At 30.9% G+C, this 23,183-nt stretch overlaps 1 protein-coding gene across 1 annotated transcript; it reads left to right on the top strand.

Annotated features, from left to right (window-relative positions):
• The first annotated feature begins 1,789 nt into the window (after positions 1-1,789).
• LOC129976045 (uncharacterized) lies at positions 1,790-23,038 on the top strand. The gene is made up of 10 exons (XM_056089395.1): positions 1,790-1,821; positions 5,499-5,593; positions 8,076-8,319; positions 11,176-11,405; positions 13,453-13,589; positions 14,360-14,544; positions 18,197-18,413; positions 18,518-18,695; positions 19,736-19,868; positions 21,418-23,038. The coding sequence occupies exons 2-10, from the start codon at positions 5,501-5,503 to the stop codon at positions 21,645-21,647; spliced, it is 1,647 nt and encodes a 548-aa protein (XP_055945370.1). The 5' UTR covers positions 1,790-1,821; positions 5,499-5,500; the 3' UTR covers positions 21,648-23,038.
• Positions 23,039-23,183: the final 145 nt, after the last annotated feature.

Consider the following 23,183-nt stretch of genomic DNA (forward strand, 5'->3'; position numbering starts at 1 on the left):
AATTTGAGGCTTTAATCCGTTCTTTACCGGATTATTTTACAATCAATTTTGAAAATTTATTTTTGAACCATTAGTTAATTTTTGGTACAGAATAAATCCAGGAAAAAGAGAAAAAAAACCCCTTTTTTAATTAATTAAAATAATCAAATTAATAATAAAAGATTTTTTAATGTTTTTTTTTAGTTTACATCTACTGCTTTCTATTGGAAATACATTCTTCCTGTTATTTCAAATGCTGTTAGAAAAAATAATCATATTGTGAAGAAATCAGACGGATTTAAACGGTACTTTAAAAGTACCGTCGGTAAATAAAGGGTTAAAAATATTTTATTGTAGAAGTTATTAAACAATATAAAATATTTAATTAGAAAATTTTGTTACTTTTGAATCCTGGCGAATTAGCTGGCTGCCAAAGGCTATTGACTACATGTCAATCTCTGTGTGTATTTCTTATATAAATCTACAGATTCAATACTATATTATTGAAATTTGGCTCACATGTTCTTCAGAAACAAGGAAAATCGCTGCCAACTTTTCAAAGTTCAGTGGTGGCCAAAATTTAATAGAAATCAACAGTTTTGTTGAAAGACTGCGTACAGATTGCATCTCTTTTATTTCCTCTTTCAGTCATCATGTTCACTTACTGACAGACATCCTTTTCGAAAATAGTTCTTTCGTTCTTTTACGGACTTGAAACGTGGAAGATCTTCAAAATCTAGAGATCGAATTTTGTGACCATTTCTATTCTTTTTGTTTATATACTTTTAAGTACGATAATATAAAATTGGTGAACATTTCAAGAGCTTTCTGCTATCGTTACTGATGTGGTCAATTTTTTTTTAAATCTAGATTTTTTTTTTGAAATCCAGATTTTATTTATATTAAGTCTAGATTTATCGAGACGAGATTTAGTTTGAGTCTCGTAGAATTGCAGCTTCAGGGGTCCTTAGCCAGTTTAATTCATGGTTTTTATAATTATAACAGGAATCTATGTTTAATTTCGAGATGGTTTCTTTATTTACATCAACAAGATAATATGTAAATTACCCTACTATAAGATTTTATTGTGTTCCTTGAATATATGTGTTGCACGGCATATATATATATATATATATATATATATATATATATATATATATATATATATATATATATATATATATATATATATATATATATATATATATTTCTGCTTTGTTCTAGAATACTTACAGGGCTGGCATTTCTTACCATTTTGCTCTGAAATTTCATCTATCATCTTTCAAATTTTGCTTTTTCTTTCTTTTTATGCCTTGACATATGGCATTTTTTTTAATTTTTATTTTCATCTTAAGACAATATTCAACTCTTTAAAATTCTAACACTTATCTCAATGTTAGATGAAATGGAATCCATAACTTTATGCAAACATCTTCGTTTCCGGGATCGCAGGGCAAATTATAAATAACCAGCGAGACATTATACTATTGTTTGGTCCAACTGCCTCTGCCCCGTTAAGTTTGTGTACTGACCTACATTGCAATCCCTCCGTTCTTGTTGGCAAGGAATGCCACCAGACAATCGCCCTTGTCATACTCGGGTCTCGATGACATTCTGACTATGGGCTTTTCTAATGTCTTTCGACCCCCATGTCAGAAAGAGATGAAGGGTCTGACACTCAAATTTAGTGTGGAGATCTCGGTGGTAAGGTATATTTTTTTATGTGCAGTAGCGACCTGTATTTTGATGATTTCTAGAAGGTATAAAGGAAGACATCTAAGGAGCAAACAAGTTTATTTACTTAAAATAGCCGGTGAGAAGGTGGAACTTCAGAACACAGAGGTAAGTGACATCTCTAAATTTTAGTATTAACCTTGGCATGAACAAACATTTTACCTTTTTTGCAATTTCATCCATTTTTAGCTATAGAATATATACTTAGCTTGTTTATGATCAATTTTAATCAAATAGCAGTTTTAATCAGTATTAAAAATTTTACAAATAATAAGAGAAACTACAGCAATAGTAAAAATATTTCTAATTAAAAAGTAAATATACATATATGCTACTTTTTTATTATTTTATTGACTTTCATCATACTACTATTTGTAGATAATTTAAGGTCAAAATATATTAATTCTTCCTCTATGTATAAAGAGTATTTTACTCTCTACTTTGACTTTTTCTATTATTAAAGATTCAGGCATTTCGTTTTAGAATAAGTAAACTCAATAATGAAACAAAAAATTCAAAATAATATTTTATAAATATTTTAATGTATTCTCTACACATGGAAGTATATGTAGTGAATTTGAAATATAAAGCATGCATATTTATCTGGTTTTTGTCTTTAGAAGATAAAACTAGACCGATTAGCCATTGTTTCTAGAAATATATTTGATACAACAATGTATTAAATATATTTCTAGTTAGGAAAACATTTAATATTTTTTCATTAATTCATCAAATATTTACTACTGTTGGTTGTTTATTGAAAAAATAATAAGCATATAATGTTCCTCTTTATAAATAAAGAATATTTGATTTCTTTTTTAATTTTTACTTATTGAATACGTACAATAAAAAAATATAAGCTCTGATTTTTTTTTCAAAATTCAGCCTTTAATTTATCGAATTTAAAGAGAAAAAATCGTTTTAAAATATTTAATTTTTGAAACATTATGGTGCAGTTTTTGATTCTTTTTGTTAAAATGCACATTTTAAATATAATTACAAAAGAGAAAACTGTACATAATTTTAGTAAAAAGACTAATTTACACAATTTAATTAAAAAAAAATTCCAAATTTGACAAATCAATGCTATTTTCATTTCTTTTCTTTTTTTTTTCTGTGAGTGAGATAATTCCTTATGAGAGAGATAAAACCTTATCATATCTACGTAGATTTTAAAAAATCCAAACACATATTTTCTCCAGAAGTACTTTAAAAGTATTTCATCTGTAAGAATATATTGAAAATTTTAGAATCATGTTTATAAAGTATTGATTTTTTTTTTTTGAAATCTATCTGCTTCGAGTAGCAAATAATTCTATCTTGAAAATAGGTAAAACATAACGAATTGAACTTTTAATTCAATTATGCTCGAAAGTAATCAAAGAACTAAGACAATAAATCTAAATCAAATATCGAATTTAGAAAACTGAATAAAAAAAGTCATTTTTGTCAATATTTCAGCATGGAAGCATTCCATTTTAAAACTAATCCCATATTTTGTATGAGTTTTATAAGCGGAGGGATTTGGGAGAAGGATTTCGGAGAGATTCAGTTAATCCAAACACACACACACACACACAGAAACACACACACACAGAAACACACACACACACACACACACACACACACACACACACACACACACACACACACACACACACACACACACACACACACACACACACACACACACACGCAATAGCTAGTTAATGCATTCAATGCCACAAATACATAATATCTAGTAAATGCATTCAATGCCGCATGCACGCACACACACACGCAAGAAGTAGTGAGTGCAATCGAGACGCACATCAGCCGTTGCATTCTAAGCGTAAAGATTTTTACATAAATCAGTCTAAAGAAACAATGCAAACCCAAAAGCGCCATCCGTTTGAAAAGATAAGTGAAAGTTTTACTCCGAAGTGAATGCCCACAGAAAACTATTCGCTTTTGTAACATTAAGAGTGGTAAAAGAATGTAGCTTAAAGCTTTTACGAGAGAAGGCTTATTTCATTTACATGCATTGTTACTTGTGCTTGCGAAATTTGGATTAAAATTAAAAAAGAATTTTCAAAAGAAAATGAAATTAGTATTTAATAGTAAAATTAGTATTAGTATTAGACTCATTTTTTTGAACTTTTTAGTGAAGTTAAAATAGTTTTTGTGCGATACTTTGCTTCGAAGCTGCATGAAAAAATACTTTAAAATCGAAGAAATATGTTAAAATTTCGATATGCTTTTAAATTATTTGAAATTTTTTTTAATGAATGCTTGCTACCTAAGAAATAATGCACACTTAATTTGGAAGTTCAGTTCAAATGATCTACCCAATATAATATTTTGAATGCTTTTTGAATTAGAGCTGACATTACAGAAAGAATGACAGCCTAAATATCTTATCATATTCCACCCATTTTAATGTTTATTATAGAAAAAAAATGCCAAGAAACTAGAGGCAGTAGTTTTCTCAAAACTTTCATAAAAGTGTTATTCCAGAGAATGATTTCATGGTTTTGGGGTACAGTAGTTATGAAATACTAACCTTCGGCGTGAATTTAGCATTTTTACCGAATTTATTGTGTGATTAATGGGGAGTTTTTTGGCGATTCATCCCTGGCATGGGTTTAATAGTATCTGAAAATATAAATTGTATTTCAGATGCGTTTTTCCAATCGACTGAAATCAAAATTTGACACAGAACTGCACTTGTAGTCCCAAAGTTACGTACCAAATTTAATATATTTAAATCATTCCGGTTTTGAGTTATTGCGTTTTCATGTTTTTGAAAAAACAGACCCACAAACAGCCACCCTCTACTTGGATTTGACTCAAAATGGAAAGGCATCGATACTCTAAATGCTAAATCTATGTACCAAAATTTATCCATCCAGGTTTCTTCATTTTGCAAATATCGTGTTTGAACAGCCAAACAGTTTTACTTTTTATGTATGGATATTGTCAAAATCTGGAAGAAATCTGCAAATTTTATTGTAAAAACTGAAACAAATTTCATCCGTCTAGCTGAAAAGGCTTTTTATTTATCATAGACAAATATAGATAGGCATAATGTCAAAAATGGGTTTTTCGAGCTCAGGGAGGTTTAAAACGTGGAAATGTGTCAAACTCTCGAGCTGTTATTTTTTTATTTTATTTTACAATACTTTGTCTGTACTTCGTATACAAAGAAATAAGAAAGGACATTTTTAATTATATTTTTAAAAGGAAAAAAATTGAGATTCCAGCAAAAAGTATTTTACAGTAATTTTACAAAAAAAAAAAAAAAACTTTCGAAATTTTTGTTAAACTTTTTAGTAAAACTTTTTCTTTTAATATAAACTTCCATAATCAAAAAAGTGAGAAAGCTATATTTAAGAAAAAAGATACTAAAACATACTGAATCTCTTTTCCAAACGTCAGATGTCTTTTTATTTTAATAAAAGATTTTAATGTATTTGTTAAAAATAAATTTTATTTTTACACTGAGGAATTGGAAGAAGAAAATTCTTCCATTTTCTTTTTCATTAGAATAAAAATAGCAATGTATTAAAAAAAGAAAGCAATCTTTATTTTTAGTAAAATTTCAATAAATCTACATAATTGAAACAATTTATTAAAAATCTTAAAACACTTATCGCCTGTTTTAACAGGGACGCGATACGAAAGTCCTTTAAAACCACTCTTTTACTTGTCATTCAATCAAATTCCTTTGCGATTTCCTTTTAAGGAACCAGCAAAAGTATCAAAAATCCTTTTTTATAATTCTATATTTATTTTTTTTACTTCAGAAATGAAACATTTCATTGAACATTTCATTTTTTGGGGTGTCTTCTGCCAAGTCCTAATGAAAGCGTCATTTGAAGACCAGCCTGATGATACCAAAGTAAGAATTTTGATTCGCGTTAAATATATATATAAAAATGAATGTTTGATAGTTCCTATTTTATGTGCTGCCATACCGTTCATTCAATTGCGATAAAACTTTGGCCACTTAGTGCTTGCACTTGCGCGAATCTTATAGGCAAAGTACTATAGTATCTAAAATAAAATTTAAAAAATATGGCAAATTCACATGGACAGTTGTATGTTGGATGCTCACGAATCAGACAGCCAAGGAATTTATTTGTTTTTGCTGAAGACGGAAAAACAAAACAAAACAAAATAATAATAATATTGTCTACCCTAAAGCACTTGAATAATAAGGTCAAAAAATAGAATAAATATTATTTATACTTCTTCCTTATATATCATTTAATTTCGATGAATGTATTCATTGTCGACAAGAAAATAAATATCCTTCTTTCCATCATTTCTAATTAAACAAGACAGCTATTTCAAATTTCAAACGATAATTCCAAAATTATTTCTTCTGCGACAGCAATGCGCCAGGTACCAGCTAGTTGTTAATAAAAATGAATATTTCATTAATAAATTCAATGTAAAAAATTAAAAGAAATTCGAACATCCAGTTACAGCAGAACCTCATTGAACGAGTATTATTGATTCTCGTATATCACTCTTAATGAAAACATTCGTTAAACAAAACAGTCTTTTTTTTTGTTTTGCATATTAGACCATGTAAAATAAGACAATGTGTTCTACTCCAGAAAGTGCTTAAACAAATTTATAATAAGGTAATTTATAATGCATTTTTTTTTCGCAAGAAAATAGTCTAAAGACATTTATCGTTGGTTATGTTTCGAAATTTGGCGAAAATGAAACACAGCATTATCGTTAAATAAAATTTTATTCTGAAAGAATAGAAATAAAGTTGTAGATACTGCCTGATTAAGATAATGCATCTCAATATACCATGCAATAATTTTCCAAAGTTTCAGCCTCTCCCTTGTGTTAGTGGAAATTTATTATTTCCCACTGAAACTATTATTCCCTCCTCTCTTGTTCAAATCTCATTCAGAGCTACTTGCTGTGATAGAGAGTGTGGCTTCATAAACTCTTCGGTAGTTCTGCTTATGTTTTTCCACCAGTTCACGTCATTGTTGTTTAAAGAGGACAAATGGATTAGATTAAACTGGATTAAGGCTCTACTGGAATATTCGGAAACGAGAGAGAGCAGATGAACATGCAAAAAAGGCTGCTCAGAAAGACCAAATACATATTGTAATTCCAAAAATCATTCCAAATGTTGAAGAAGAAAATTAGAAGAGAGATCACTATGCAGTGATAGATGGATCATGTCGTTCAAAGGGTGCATAACATATGAATTCATATCGGAACCAAAAATTATAAAAAGAATATTTTACCCGATGATAATGCTGTTTGTATCGGGACATGGAAGATTTCCTGAATATTTCTACAGATTCGGAAGGATGCAAGACAAGGCATGTATATGCGCAGAAATAGGTTTAGAAATTAGAGGAAGACTCAATATGAATAGTAATTTTAATCTGGAAATTTAAAAATATTAAAAGAAATTACGGTGAAGATTTCTAGTCTTTTACCAACAATTTGAAGATTCTTTAAACTTTTATTGGCCGTTGTTTTCTTATGCAAAAATTTGGATAGTGAATGAACATAACAGCCGGTCACAACAATCTTTGTTTATACGGATTAGCTCTGTGGTAATCTGGTGACTGGCTGTAATTAAAAAAAGTTAACGTCATTGTTATCCATTTCTAGCCATGTAATTTTGGCCAGAGACAGGGTCATAGACATTTGCTTACATATTTCAGTCGCATTCAACAATGGGATTTTCAGTTTTATATAAATTTATTTAATTGTTTAAAAAGAAAGTGTTTGTTTTATATTAAAATGGCAGTCAAAAAGTATTGCAGTTTCTAATAAATGAAATATTGATTTTAGAAATTTTCCTTCACCTGCAAAATTATAGAAGGGAACAAAATATGCCAGAGGGGAACAAGATATATTAAGTGCGCTAAGTACATTATACTAAGTATACTATTTTATTTGGATTGATTCATGATCATGTGATATGTAGCAGTTAAAAAATGTCATGTATTTTTTTTTACTATTTTAATTATGAGTTTTATATTACGTATTGATTACTAATTACCGAAATACTGAAATACAACTGGATGATTAAAATTTGTAATTATTCATCTCATTAAATATTCAATCTTAAAAATTTTCTTTTTTTAAATGATATTTTCAAATTAAATCAATTGAAAATAAAATTATTTAATTTAATTTGAAAACAACTGAATCAGAAATTTAATTAAATTAATTTGATTACATTAGTAGTAATAGTTTTTTATATATTCTTGTATTAAAGTTAAAAAAAGCACATATTATTTGCTTTGCAGTGCATGTCGTTCCAACATATATGCTTTCTTTGGAAATTGTCTAAAATTTATTTGCGAAAAGATGAATGATTTGTTTCTTAGAAGAAAGCTGATCGTTTTGGAGTTGGTTGGTGGGATCCTGATCCATGGATATCTGAACCTCAACCACCTGCGCCACTTGGTCCACCACCATCAAGACCTCAACCCGCGCGACCTCCAGCGCCTTTAGATCAGCCTCGACCTCCGGCGCCTCTCGTCCAACCTCCCGCACCCATCCAGAACGTCCATCATCCTAATAATCATGTGGAAAACGATCATGTGACTAGGGGTGGTATGCACGCTGAAGGTGGGTAATTGTCTAAATTTCAAAATATGGCTAAAATTAATTCAAATAAGAATTTAATTTATTCATATATTTTAACATCATTCTCCCACTAAACTGTATTGAATCATATTTACTCTGTAGATAGCTAATTACATCGATAAAGTTTACGCGCGTGAATGAATTGAAAAACAAGTATTATATATAAAAAAAATTTAAGTCAATTCCTACTTAGGTCAACAACAAAAATTTATTTTAGTTACTTTATATTAAATAATTACAATTAATATAAATATGTATATACATATGACAGAATTATAATATTAAGGGGCAAATTTTTTTAAATTGAATTCCTACTTATTTTCTTATATTATTTATGATCGGGTATCGCGTCAGTAATCTCAGAGCTTGGTGACAAACTTGGAGACCATTTGGCGACATGGTGACGGATTTGGTGATTTTGGTGACCAAATAGAAATTACTAGACAAATTTAATTAATTAATTATATTTAAAAAAAAACTGTATTAACATCAAGTGTTATCCACTATAAGTTTAAAACAAATGGATTTGAACTTGAATGAATGAATAAAAAGTATTTTATCAACGATTGAAAATTTGAACAAGATGTATATATATATATATATATATATATATATATATATATATATATATATATATATATATATATATATATATATATATATATATATATATATATATATATATATATATATATATATAATATATATATATATATATATATATATATATAGGGTGAGTGTGAACTAATAGTAGGAATTGAAAAAAAAAACTATTTTTTATAAAAAAAAGTTTTGCTTTTCTATTATAAAAGTGTGCTTTGTTAAGAAACCATAGAGGGATCCGCAATAATTTCATTCTTAGAGAATAATCATTTATTATTAGAAAAATATATTTTATTACTGATAAAAAGCAAATTAATAATTAAAATAGAAACAAAATTTAGCGAATATAAAAATTAAAAATTAATTAATTAGAAAAGTTAATTAAGTAATCTGAAATTTGTTTTTTAATACATTATATTTTCCTAAAAGAAATCTAATTCCACTTTACTTAATAATTGTTTAATCTAAGAATTAAATATAGTTATGTTTTCTAGCAATGCTACACATTATGTTCCCGTTCCGAAGTAATACAAAGGCTATTCTGGGACGAACTTATCTATTCTTTATTTAACAAACTTTGATCAGGTAACAAAGACGACATCTAATTCATTATTCTCCTGTCCAAGTTTCCGTATCTGACCAACATTAGGACATTTGTCCCTAATAGAATTGACGTGCACCAGTCGCACCTATATGATGATTCTTTGGGATTTCGAACATGAAACCCATTCCCATCATCATGTCACCGCGACTCACATCAAATCTTGATAAATATGCGCAAGTTCTTCGCTCTTATTAATTACACGATTATATATATTATTAGGAAAATCAGTTAAAATCCCATGCTGACTCCAAATATTACGGAACTTCTTCCACAAAGTCCGTAAAGTCATCGTGTGGATGCATGGAATCGATTGGCCTCAATAACATACGATGATGTTTATTAACACGAAGACACGAAAACACAGCCGAGACGTACACAAGAAATAAATAGCAGCACACTTGGATCAAACAGCAGCCCACAAGTAATAATTGGTAACTAACAACAACCAAAGCAGACAAAACGACCAGACAGAACTCAGGAGGAGGAGGGAATGTACGTAGCTACTCTCTACGGTCTCTCCAAACGCCTGCAATTCTCAACTGTCTCCTCGCCTTAACTATATCCAATTGCCGACTCACTACTCCTCACACGACTCGATTCTACTTCTATAATAAGCTCCATGATTCGGCCCACAGCTCAGATTACCAATCACTTGAGCTCCACTCAGTGCTTGCGTTTCGATAGACTGATCCAAATAATTCGCAGTTGACTCACTGTGCGACTCTATACTACTCCTCGACTGTCTTCGGATCAGAGTTGAGTTGACGGTGCGCCTAGCTCCGGCGGGGACTTATCCCCGGTAATGGTAGACTGCATAATGCCTGGCTGTCGTTCCATTAACGTGACCGTTACTCCTCGACTGTCTTCGGCTTGGACTGTCGACCTTTTATAGTTTCCGGAGCAGGGCAAAGAAGCTTCTTGAATAATTAAGCATGTCTTAGCTCTTATTGGTTCTACCGCCAAACCTCTTGAAAATTCATCTATTTTGTCTCCAAAGTCACCAAAATCGTCGCCAAGCACGGGGGTTAATGATCCGGTATCCGATCAGCATCCAATAATGCTGATTGTAAAATGGTCTTTCCTACGATGTAACTAACTGTGCTGGGAAGCAACATTACAGATTCGTAATATCTAAATTTATGTCCTTCCTTCTCAAACTATTATAAGATCGAAGTTCTTTCTCATGCTGTCTCTTTTCATCTTTTCTGCTTGACCACTCAGTTCGCCATTTTGCTTCCACCATGGCTTGGATGACGAAATCCTGACAAAGCTAAAAAATTGAACTGTATCCTTGAAATTCTAAAAGAATTAAAAAAGTATTAAAAAACTCAATGTCTACTTTTTCAATCCAAGTTTTACACACACACATACATATGTATAAATAAAGTTTATATCTATTTATATTCGGTGCAATTGTTTTCAATCGGTCTTGCCCGCTGGTATGGTGTGGAAGTTTGGAGAGAAGGGTATCAGGTCAGGTGTCGTCCTCGTCATTTGACCATGGTTCAAAATTACGAAGTCCGTCCCAAAATAACCCTAGTATTGCTTTAAAATGAGACGTTAATACAACTAAACTAAATCAAACCGAATCGGTCTTGCACTCCTTAAGATAAATAATTTCATGTGCGCAGATATTCAGTGCTTACATTCGAATGGTGTGACATTCCTGTCTGCTGTCATCATACCTCCTGCCGAGTACACGTCCCAGCCTGTGTTTGAGGACGCAGCCGGGCCGAGCTACACAGCTGCTGACTGTGCCATGAGGCCCAACGAAGGCTCGGGGTTCCAGAGGACCTTCGCAATGTATGTACAGCATTTCAACAAATGTGGGGTCAGGGTGCAGCAAGGATCTGATGGAAAGGTGAGTACATTGGGTGGAAATTAGTTCTAGGAACATGTTTCTAATTTACGTTTAGGACAAACAAGGAGTCAGCTTTACAGCAAATGAAACGTGGAATTTGGAATTTGACGTTGAACACTATATTAGCTTTTTGACTAATAATGTCACATTTACGTGCAATCTAACTTACCAGTGGTACGCAAGGTAATGTCGGTAATAACAGAAAACATAAGGGATTAAAATGAAAACAAAGTAATAGAATTTTATTTCTCGAAGTTTTATTTTGTTACCCTTTGCTACATGACTCTGCACCGATTTTGCCGAAACCACCTTACGTAAAATTCATTCTGCATTTCTCTCCCTCTCTTTCTTAAAATATTATGAATTTTTATTACTGCTGATAGTAATTGATAACCATCTTCATAATGCTCGAACACGTGATAAGTATTCTCAATGCCATGTCAATACCCGTATTATATGTTATGCCTCGAGGTTCAGAACTTCGAGGTTATAAACTCCGTACCCTATCTTGGAAAAACAAAATTCAAAAGACAATTCAAGTGGCAACACGAATAAAGATAGTCAACAACATGCGTTGACTACATATGCATATTAGACCCTTAGATATTAAAGGCCTTTGATATTATATGAAGATTATTAGTTCTTAATGCTGAATTCTGCTAACAACAATATTTAATTACTTTTGCAATACTTAAAAAACTCTTCCATGTTCCGTAGTAACACATCACGTAATTTCTACCGTATTGTCTTCTTAATTTGTTACGAATTAGGGTCAAAGACTTAAAAATTGTGAAAAGTAGGAAGGAAAAATTAAGATAAACGTTGTGAAAATTTGTAAATTGTTATTACCTGTCTTATTTCAGATTCCCTTTTCCTGGACTTTCACTCAGGTTGAGAATAACTGATAAAGTGGAAAATTCTACCATTGATATTTTAAATTGCATTGTCTCTTAAGCAGAACTCACACGAGGCCAGCTATTGCGCGCAACAGAAAGTCACGCCTACCTCAGGAAGATCACATGACCGAAATGGGACAATGGCAAGTAGTTGTCCCGATGAGACCACCATTTGCCATTTTACCATTGGGGTCACGTGATGTTCCTGAGGTAGGTGTGACCTTCTGTTGCGCGCAATAGTTGGCCTCATGTGAACGCTGCTTTATTCTTCATTCGGAAAAACAAACTCTATGAGATTTTAAAGATGCAAACAAACATCATTCCCTCAAGCATTTCATTAACTGTTCGCCTAATTTGCCTAACAGAATAATTTCACAAATAATTTGTCTGTCTCAGAACTTTTAATAACAACATTTTTTTAAGTATCATTGTACTAATTTTTACGATATTCTTATCACATCTTCATTAGCATTCAATAATTTAGCTCTGCCTTAGTCCTGAGTACATTGGATTAAAAATCAGATAGCTGTATTTTTTTTATATATGAGGTTTAGTGTCTCTTAACAAATTGCTCCGAGGGCCCGCACATTTTTGAACGCTCTGGAAACATACTTGGTAAGCAATATTCTTAAATATTATTATATATTTTATACATCTATTTATTTTATAAGAATTTTTACATTTTAAAAAGACGTTTCCTTACACGAACTTTGAAATAATAACAAAATCTACAATATTAAAGCACTTTATAAGGTATGGTAAACTATCGGCACAGCTCTACCGACGTATTGTCTATACTGACCGATTGTGTTCCATATGCTTGGAATGTCGACATTCAGTTATTTTGCTAATCGTTTGTTATAAGAATGCGTAAGGCTTCGTTAACCCCGTAACTTAACAAAAATATTTTCCTCTGGTTGGTTATGCATCGATTCAGCCGAAGAAACATGAAAACTAGAAATCTCGTGACCCGGTCAACGCTCGGCCTGCTAAAAACGAGAAATATCGTAACCCGGTCAACGTTCGGCCTGCTAAAAACGAGAAATATCGTGACTCGTACGCAATGTGGCCTGTGACATTTTGCTAATCTTGTCATTCTATCGTATCGCCACTGCAAACAAGATAAATAAATTGCATTATGTTCCTTCCAGGAGTGGATTTCAGTGACTATTAGATTTCCCTACATGGAAGGTCTGCGCATGGCTGAAGATGAATATGTCATGATCATGTGCAAGCCACAAGATAGAATTGCGACGACACAACACGTTATGGACATCCGGGGCTCCGCGTGAGTACATTTAATGGATGGTTACATTTTTTACAAATCATTTTCTAAAAATACATTTTAAAGGGTAAATAAAAACTTTCTTGTTTGTTAATAAGGAAATAAAAAATAAAGTTAAAAAGAAAGAAGATGTTAAGCGACTTGATAATATTTCCACAGCTTGAATTAAAAAATAAAACATTCAATTATTAGGTGTGAAATTTAATTTGTAATAAACAGCTTTCATGATCGATTTGGTGAAGTGTTTTCATCCTCATAGATTTCCGCAGAACAACGGAATTATTAATCAATTTTAGATATAATAAGCCACTTTTGGATTTAGGATATTATTAGATAAGATATCCAAGATTAAAATGTTCAATACCCTAGCTTAAGAAGCCATGGTGGCCTGATGGTAAGGTCTCGACTTCGAAACTGGAGGATTTCAGGTTCGTTGACCGGTTCCACTGAATAACAGTTGTGTAAGCAAGTTAAATAGGTCGGGGCCAAGCTTGGAGAGGGAGTGACCGCTCAGGTGTCGTCCTCGTCATCTGACCGCGGTTCAAAATTATGAGGTCCGTCCCTAAATAATCCTTGTGTTGCTAGAAAACTGGACGTTAATATTGAATAACTAAGCTAAAGTGTGAATTTAACAAATGTGTTCAAATTATTTATATAGTTTAATCAGCGTTCCAAGTAACACCAGATATTGATAAATACTGCACGATGTCATGAAAATTATGGAATGTTTTTATTCATTTAAAAAAAATGTTGAAGTGTATATTTTCCTTCAGGGTGGAGGGTCGTTCCGTACAAACGAAAAAAGTGTTTCGAAGCGGACCTCGCGATGTAGCCTGCCGAATGTCTCTGATGAGTCGCAGTCAAGGGTCCAGAACTTTCAACAGAGAGATGAAGTCCGGCGCCACCGTAAGGGTAGGCCAGGATCTACAGATAAGGGCTATGGTCAAAGAGGGTGATGGTAAGTAAATATTTATTTTTTTCACTGCAGGCAGTCGCTGCCTCAGACTTATTCCCATTGTTTCTGAGAAAATAAAAGGAATAATGAATATTTGAAAAGAAATGTTACATTTAAAGTGCAGAGCAGTTAATCTCCTTAACTAGAGTAATAAATTAAAATGCGGAAAATTGTTTCATTTCTTAATTTACCTAGATAATTTGCACATTAACAACTAAGTAGTTAAAGTGGAAATTTGATCTTTGCTGGAACAACAGACGTTTCTGTACGCGTAAATTAAACAGTGTTTATTCAATTTTTGATATCTATAGAATCAAGTTAAAACAATAGAACAATAATACTAAATTAGTTGACAGAATTGATCATCAATCAATTCAAAAATATCAATAATGTATACTATAGTATAAAATACTTTATTTCTATTCTAAAATAGAAAAATGCCTGAAGATTTTTTTTTCTCGTGGTTTTGTTTGGAAAAAAATTATTTCTTGTTCGTTTAAATGTAAGTAGCTTTCATATTAATCCATTAAACTTTTTATGAATAGAATATTAGATTAAAAAAAGCAATGCAAAAACGAGCATTAGAGTATTAGATATAAGAGTTTCCATACCGGCTGATTCTGAAATTGTCGGATCTTCTTATCTATGCAGAATCAAAACCTATGTTTCATTAATCTTCTTTTATTTTATTCCAAATAATAGATTGTTACAGCAGCTTTAAAGATATGATCTTAAACCAGCAGCGTTTTAGCATCTGAGATCTTACTTTCCATAAAAATTTTATTACCGGCGCTTTTTTTTTTTTGACGATTTTTGTTGAATCCGTTGCGTTCTAATTCATTGTGGATTTTTAATATCAGAATACATCTTTGTATTAAGTGCATGAACTTATTTTTAATGCTGTTATTTAATTTTTTTAATGTTTTTTATTTTGAGTTTAAATATATACTTTTAAAATAATTTGTACACATATATGTTTTATGCCTTTTTATAAAAATAAATGTTGTTGGTTTAGACTAAATATCTAAAGGTGACACTTACGGTACAAATAAGATTGAAAAGTTTTTCATACCTTAGAAAAATGATATTTGACACTTAAATGCGTATTTATTTGTTTTGAATTTAAAAAAAGCGTTTATTATAGGAAAATAGTCATAAGTTACGTAAAAAATAAATAGAAAAAAATCCAGGTAATAATATGGTACATTTATTTAAAAAAAAAGCTGCATGTAGACTTTTGGCAACATACAGTATTTCCCGATAATATAGCTTCTATATTATGTAATTTTCAAATACAACATCAAACATTGATAGCTCACTTGACAACAGATGAGAAGTCATTTCACACATGATTTATTGTTTAAGGTTATAAATGTGCATTCGGAAACGGACACACTCAGGTTTTGAATACAATTAACTGGATGTAGACAATTAGTAACAATATACATTTAAGGGTTAAGATTCATAGCGTTTGTTTGTAGCTTTCTCTACATTTGTATTTATTTTTAATATCACTGTTCACAATGCAAATATATATATATATATATTGAAATTTCATTCGGCTGAAATCTACTGGTTGGTACCTCATTATATTGCCAACGCTTACCCCTTGACATGCAGTAGAAATCAAAATGAAAAATGGCTCATATTTGAATAAGTAGTTAAACAAAGCAAACATACTTAGACTGATTGCATAAAGTTTTCTACAGATAATTTATAGATTTATATCTCTTTCCAAGCTTTCCGTTTATTTTACACCTTAACAGTCTTCTTCTTTTCTGGAATTGGAAATTTGGCTTTTGTAAGCAATATGAATAGGTGCCAACTACTGGATTACTTGCAATTCAATCCTTTACATTTAGAGAAACGCTACTATTTATTTATATAAAACGCTAATGCCCATGGCTCAGAAATCACTTTTATTACTAATTGCTGAATGGCAACAGTCAAATGTAAACCAATCATCGTTCGAATTTCAGAATGCTTCATTGAATGTTTTTACAATTGCATTGAATTCAACTCTTTTTTTAAGCAATTAATGAAGCTGCAAAATATTATTAGAAATGTCCTGGAGAATGTTTGCCCTTTCACCCAAAATTTCATTCACGCAAAGGAAATAAAAGATATAAAAAAAATAAAGAAATATTCTTCAAACAGAAAGCTTAACCGAGCGCAAGAAACAGGCTTAATCGTCGTCAGAAGGGTGACTTGCCTATTGAAATTAATATATCATATTTTCCAAAACTATTATTCTTCAAAAATAGTCTTTGAATTATCTTATATATCTATATAATCTATTTACTGATATAATTTTATTTCTGTGCAAATTTCCACTTTTAATTAAAAAATATTTTTAAATTCAATTTGATAGAATGTTTTAAAATATTATGATGGAACTTGAACTCATTCATCAAAATATTCAGTGATGCGCTTTTGCTAGTCATTAACTCAGTAGAACTTTTACTTTCATCTTCACTTTTATTTCGTAATATTTTTAATTTGCAACAAACTGATTCAATTCAATTCAGATTTTGCAGTCGTATTAAATAAGAAGGCTAATTATTTAAAACTATAAATGAATTCTATGTGAATCATTAGCAACATAAAAATTTAATTATCTGGACGAAACAAGCTGATCGTCAAAGTCGGTTAATGTATTAAATTACTTTTCATTATTCATTCAAAAAGGCGCATCTTTTTTACGTTTCATTAGTTTTAAAATAAAATTCATATTTTTACATTCTTGCATATGCACTTAGTATAAAGTATAGTAATCGTCAAAAAGTTCGAACTCGAGATTTTGACGAATTTCCACGTTTTAGACTATCCTGAGTTCAAAAATCACATTTTTGGAAAATGTCCTTGTGTCTGTTTGCCTTTCCTCTAAAGGGATACAATTTGATATAGGCCTTTATACCAAATTTGTATATTTCTATTAAATTTTGTGTAAAATTTGCTCAGAGAAAATCTGTCCGTCCGGCTGTTCGTATATAATGTAACACGATAACTGCAAAATGAAGATAGCTGGTAGATAAAATACGATGCACAGAATGAGCAGCTATAGTGCAGACACCAGTCAAATTTTGAGCCAGACACAACAAGGGATTGGACGTCTGTTCGGCAGTACTTTTAGAAACATGTAAAAGTGATAACTCAAAGACGCAATGACTTAAATGTACGAAATTTAGTATGTGATTTGGTGACTGCAAATTGTATGGGTTTTTAGTTTCAATCGGTTGGGGAAAGCATGTCTAAAACACAAATTTAATATTCGGATACTATTAATCGCATGCCAGTGATGAATCGTCAAAAAACTCATCCAGAAAGACACAAAAGATTCAGTAAAAACGTTACATTCACGTGAAAGGTTAATAAAGGTTCATAACAATTGTGTGCCAACGCCATGTAAGGCTTTCTTTAGGATAACACTTTTATAAGAGAGCCCGCGAGAACGTTTTGAGGAGACCACTGCCGCGTTTATAAAAAATTGTTGGAAATCATACAATTCTTGGATGTTTTGTTTAATATTTTTCAAACATAGCAAAAACAGTGAAATTTTGAATAATTTATTTAAACTATCCACCACTCTCTTATGTAATTCTTGATGTGTTGTATTGTGAAGATGCTTTTACTGTGGAATTCAATTCCCCCTTAGGGTGGAATTTCGCCATGCTGAAAGATGTCGTTATCACTCGATTGTCCGGCAACAGAGCTTCGAGCAATGCGCGTTCATCTCAGTATCCTCCGCAGGGGCAAGAGGGAGGTGCCAACAACATAGATGTAGAGGAGAATGCGATCTACCGAGACCAGAGGTTAGGTCAATTCGATGGCACCACAGCGCACGATATTGCCCAACTTGTGCTTTCCGATGGGTAAGTAATCTCATTTGTTTAGTAATCTTCGTTTGAAGGAATGCTCGTGCAAATTACCTTTTGTTCTTTATTGTACTCTTTTTTTTTTCTTCTTCTATTTGTAGATGTCGGAATCCTCAGTACAGACCCATCGCTCCGTTCCATCCACAGAGAGATCCGAACAACCCACTGGCGGTGAATTTCGTTTTCAAAGCCTTCATGTTCCAGAATATGTTGGACGGGGAGACATTAAGACTTTCGGCTCAGGTGGTCGCATGTGCAGAACTATCGGACTGCCAATTGGTAATTTCAATGTCTGCTGTCTTTTAACTCTTATAGTAACGAAACAAAAATTCGGATACCAGTTTTAACTTATTTGCACGACAACTTGTATAATCACGCTCAAAAGTCTAAAATAATACATATTTTTTGAATATAAATGAGTTTTAACACTCCCCACTTAACAAGTGAGGAAATGCGAATGACTAATCAGAAAAATTTCGTCTATTTCAAATACATAAAGCGCATGCCTATAACTTGTGTTTTCAAGCATTCCTAACTTTCTATCTTGGTGCCTCACCATTATAAGACGCTAGTTCACAAATTTCTCCAAAGAAGAAATTACTTTCAAAATATCAAACTCCCATACTTCAATAAATAAACAGTCAATTCCCCAGATCTCGATCCATGTCACTTTTTTATGGGATGTAATATCTACTTAAGTAACAACAGTTCTCAAATGATAAAAAAGAGAAGCAAAGAAAGCGCATGAAGAAAAAAAAAGAGAGATTTGGAAAAGTAACATTTGCATCTTTGTATTGTAAAAATGATGAAATTACATAATTTTCATACTTAAATTGCTTCCAAGCGAAAACCAAATACACTTCTGTCTGTTTTCTGTTTTATATTCCTGGGCTTTTTAAAAGAAAGTAATAGATTTTATCATTGATTTCTTCTATGGTATAGAATATTTATCCTCACAAAATAATAATAAATATGAAATAACTAGCTTAAAAAATATACATGCTTCAGCATTGTACTAAGTGGAAAATATTTCCCGAACATAAATTCATGAACAGACCTCCCTCACAGTTAATTATGGGAACGGAGAGAAGTGTTTGGTGTGAGGAGGTAGTAAGACATCAGTTCTTGTCCCTGAGCTCCTGATACCCTCGTATATGTAATTATATTTGATCAATCTTAATAAATGAACTCTTCATTGAAAGTTAAAAATTTTCAATGCAAACACTGAATAACTTTTAATTTGTAAAAGTCGAGTATTTCATAGAATAAATCGAACGGAACGGTCGTATTTTCAAGCCACATGTTGATTTGTCTTCCAGGCTTTCTGCAATGGTGAAATGGCAAGGGGGAAGAGAAGAAGAGACATCAGAACTTTAGATGGAGAGACACCCAACGTCAAGAATTTCACGGAAGATTTTCAGCTCGCTGTAACTTTAGGCGGATTTTCACAAAGTAAGGATTATTAGGAAAGATTTGGAAACTTCGTTCTCAGTGCAAGTTGAAATCGTTTGTCAAAAAAGGCAAAAAAAAAAAAAAAAAAAAAGTGAAACATATGGAAAAAAAATATTTCTGTATTAGTTTTATTTCTAATTCTTAACAATTTTACATAACTTTTAATCTGAATTATATTTATTTTTTCGAATTAAGTTTGTGTATTTCCATGCAAATATTTGATTATAAAAAGGTTAGAATTCCAAAAAGCAATAAAAAAATTTTCGGTATCTAGCAACATTTTCTGATTAGAATTTCAGAAATGATAAAATAAAGTTCCTCAAATAAATATTACCTTTTCGAATACTAAAATGATCATTTACAGAGAATAAGCAGTAGGCTCATTTGAATTTTCCTGGAAATCGATCATCTTTTTTCAAGTAAAGCGTAGTGTACGAAATAATCCTTATTTCAATATTTTCTGAATCATTAATATTCAATATTTTATTGCTAATCAAATGTGAGTATTAATATTCATATTGAGATAATATAAAAAAATTGCAAAGATGACTTAATTAATTTGGATCGAATATTTTACGATTCCTTTTACGATTATCATATTTCACTTTTGTCATTAGCATTTTTATCAAGTTATATCATATTTCAACATTTCAATGCTGAGATAAAATATCAAGCATTTAATTTTAAAACTCCAAAGGATTCTACTTAACTAAATCCACAATGATTCATAATTGGCGGCTGCACTGATACATATAAAACTTTAATAGTGCTTTTATTGTTCTTTTTATTGCTTTAATCAAAAATGTTATTTAGAAATACCTAGAAAATAACATCACCACGTGATATTTGAAAGGAACCGGCGATTTATTTAAATCCTTCTCATACGACCCTTCAGTATGACTCGCGCATCGAATTACTGAATTTTTAATTACAAATCTGCAATGAAATGGAAATATTAAGTAATTTAATGTGCAAAAATCAATTAAAAGTGCTTAATAAACGCTTAACGAAATTAAAATAATAAATGTCTCAAATAGGATGTGTCATCGAATCAGGAAGATTAGTAAATACCGAAGTCAAGAGGTTAATTAATTCTTTGCGATTTGTCATTTGATATTGTATAGAATTCCTTGTAAATTCTTAAAATATCAATTATTTCATATTTTGTCTAAAGATGCCAAATTACTCTATAAAATGTCGGACTTCAAATTTTGCCAGTAATATATATATATATATTAACAAATCGAATTTAGAGAATTAAGTTTCTCTATTTCAGAGATCTTAGTTTTCACTTATTAAAATTCACTGATCACACTGCCTTTAGAAGACGCACGACTGATGAAATTTGCAAACATTGAAGCTGTTTCATGTTTCTTAACTTTTTTCATTAACTTTATCGATTGATAATTTCTCTTTTATTTCCAATTCGATGGTGGCAAATAGCATTTAACCGAAATTATTTTGCTATTTTTGCTAGAAATTATTTTGCTATTTTATAAAAATATTAAATGTTTATAAACTTTTCATGCATTTTTTTTCTCTTTTCCAGCTCCTTTCATGTCTGTACCTACAGATATTCAAAAGAAACGCTCTTCCATTGTGGGAGACTGCAAGCTGATATTGATATCTGTCTCCTGCGCCGCCATCTTGTTTTGCTTGGCGACCACTTCAGCTGCCGCTATTGCCATTGGCAGTAAACGGAAAGGAATTGTATCGCCAAGAGAAGCAGAAGAATTCAAACTTAAAAAGAAATTAGAGAGACTGTATCAGAAAAAATGAAAATCTGTCATCTACACTGCAGAGCTTTGTTGATCATACTTAAAGAATATCATTGCTCTTTCAAGATGACATAATATTTTTTACAGCTTACATAACTACGCATATGTTTAGAGTGTTAACAAATTTAATGGAAATTAATACATTCCATTGCAACATATTCAGCAGTATACTTCAGACTAGTATGCCAATAGGGTCCCCTGATCTGTGTATGACTTACGATGCAATTATGTTTTATAAATCTGTGAAATGGCTTATGTTTGTATTGTGATCTATCTATGTGTCTCTGCTTAACCAATTCTTTGATGTGTTTTTTGTCTGTAATTATATACTTAATTATTGTGGTGTTTTTCATTTAGATCTGTTTTGTATTATTTTGTGGGCATGTTGTTTGTGTTATTCAATATTCTACATATTCCATATCATCTTAATATTTACACAAATACTGCACTTTTATCAAATGTAAACATTTGTTCATCATTTTAAGTTAAGTCTCAACATTAAGACTTCCAAAGCTGCAAAATGATTCATTTCAAGCATCCATAATGTAAAATGTATGTTGGCAATAATTCACAATGAGAAAACAAACTCAAAATTTCCATTGTAATAGAATTACAAAGCTGTTCCGCTCATTCTCTTGAATTTCTACCTGTGGAATAGAATGATAAGAAAAGCTGTAGAAATTGATTTAGATGGCTAATTCGAGTCGCTAACCCATTACTAAATTATTTTTAAATGGTATATTAAAATAGTTATTTATTCTAAAGTAAGGTTATGCAGGTAATAATCAAACTTGAGAAACAAGACAATTTCTAAATACATTTCATAAATTATATATAATCTTTACCATTTCCTTCTGAAGTAATATTTGGAAATTTATTAAAATTTACTGATATTTTATATTATTTAATATTTCATTTTTTTTTTCACGTTTTACTTTCTTTCACTTTGTACTAGTCCAGTTTGAAAAACGGGAAGAATTTAGATTTAAATATTCAAAATAAACCGATTAAAAATGCTACAAAAATATATGTCTTTGATTGAAAAGTAAAAATAAAAAAGGTGCAAACTGTAACGCCAGAGTTTATTATAAAACATGTTAAATAAAATACATTTATCATCTTTTTGAAAGTTTCTTATATTTAGAAGAATATTCAATATTATGTTCATTTTAGAGTTATTTGATGATTTTTTGTTGAGACGAAAATCTTCAATACCTTAACACCTCAACATCTTAAACTTAGATTAAGACTTCCTAAGCTAGAATGCTTAGTGATGAACGAGCTCACATTTGTAGAACTATATTGTTTAGAAACTTAAATTTTTTTTTTCGTGCCTGATTGGTACTTACAACAAAATGAAGTAAACATTACTGCTTGAAAAAATGACATTTTTCCCCTGCCTCTTTTCTGTGAAATAAAAAATCGAAAATAAGATTTTGTGATTTTTATGAATCTTGAAAGCTTGAATGTCTTTGAATTTGTAAAAGAAAAAAGTTATTTGGGAATTATCTTCATAAAAATGATTATATAAAAATAA

The sequence above is a fragment of the Argiope bruennichi genome, chromosome 7 (assembly GCF_947563725.1).
Source record: "Argiope bruennichi chromosome 7, qqArgBrue1.1, whole genome shotgun sequence".
NCBI lineage: Eukaryota > Metazoa > Arthropoda > Arachnida > Araneae > Araneidae > Argiope > Argiope bruennichi.

Coding starts and splice junctions, on each gene's coding strand:
- LOC129976045 (XM_056089395.1), top strand. CDS start 5,501: ATGAAACATTTCATTGAACATTTCATTTTTTGGGGTGTCTTCTGCCAA. Junction 8,320..11,175: donor GGGTGGTATGCACGCTGAAG/GTGGGTAATTGT, acceptor TCATGTGCGCAG/ATATTCAGTGCTTACATTCG. Junction 11,406..13,452: donor AGCAAGGATCTGATGGAAAG/GTGAGTACATTG, acceptor TGTTCCTTCCAG/GAGTGGATTTCAGTGACTAT.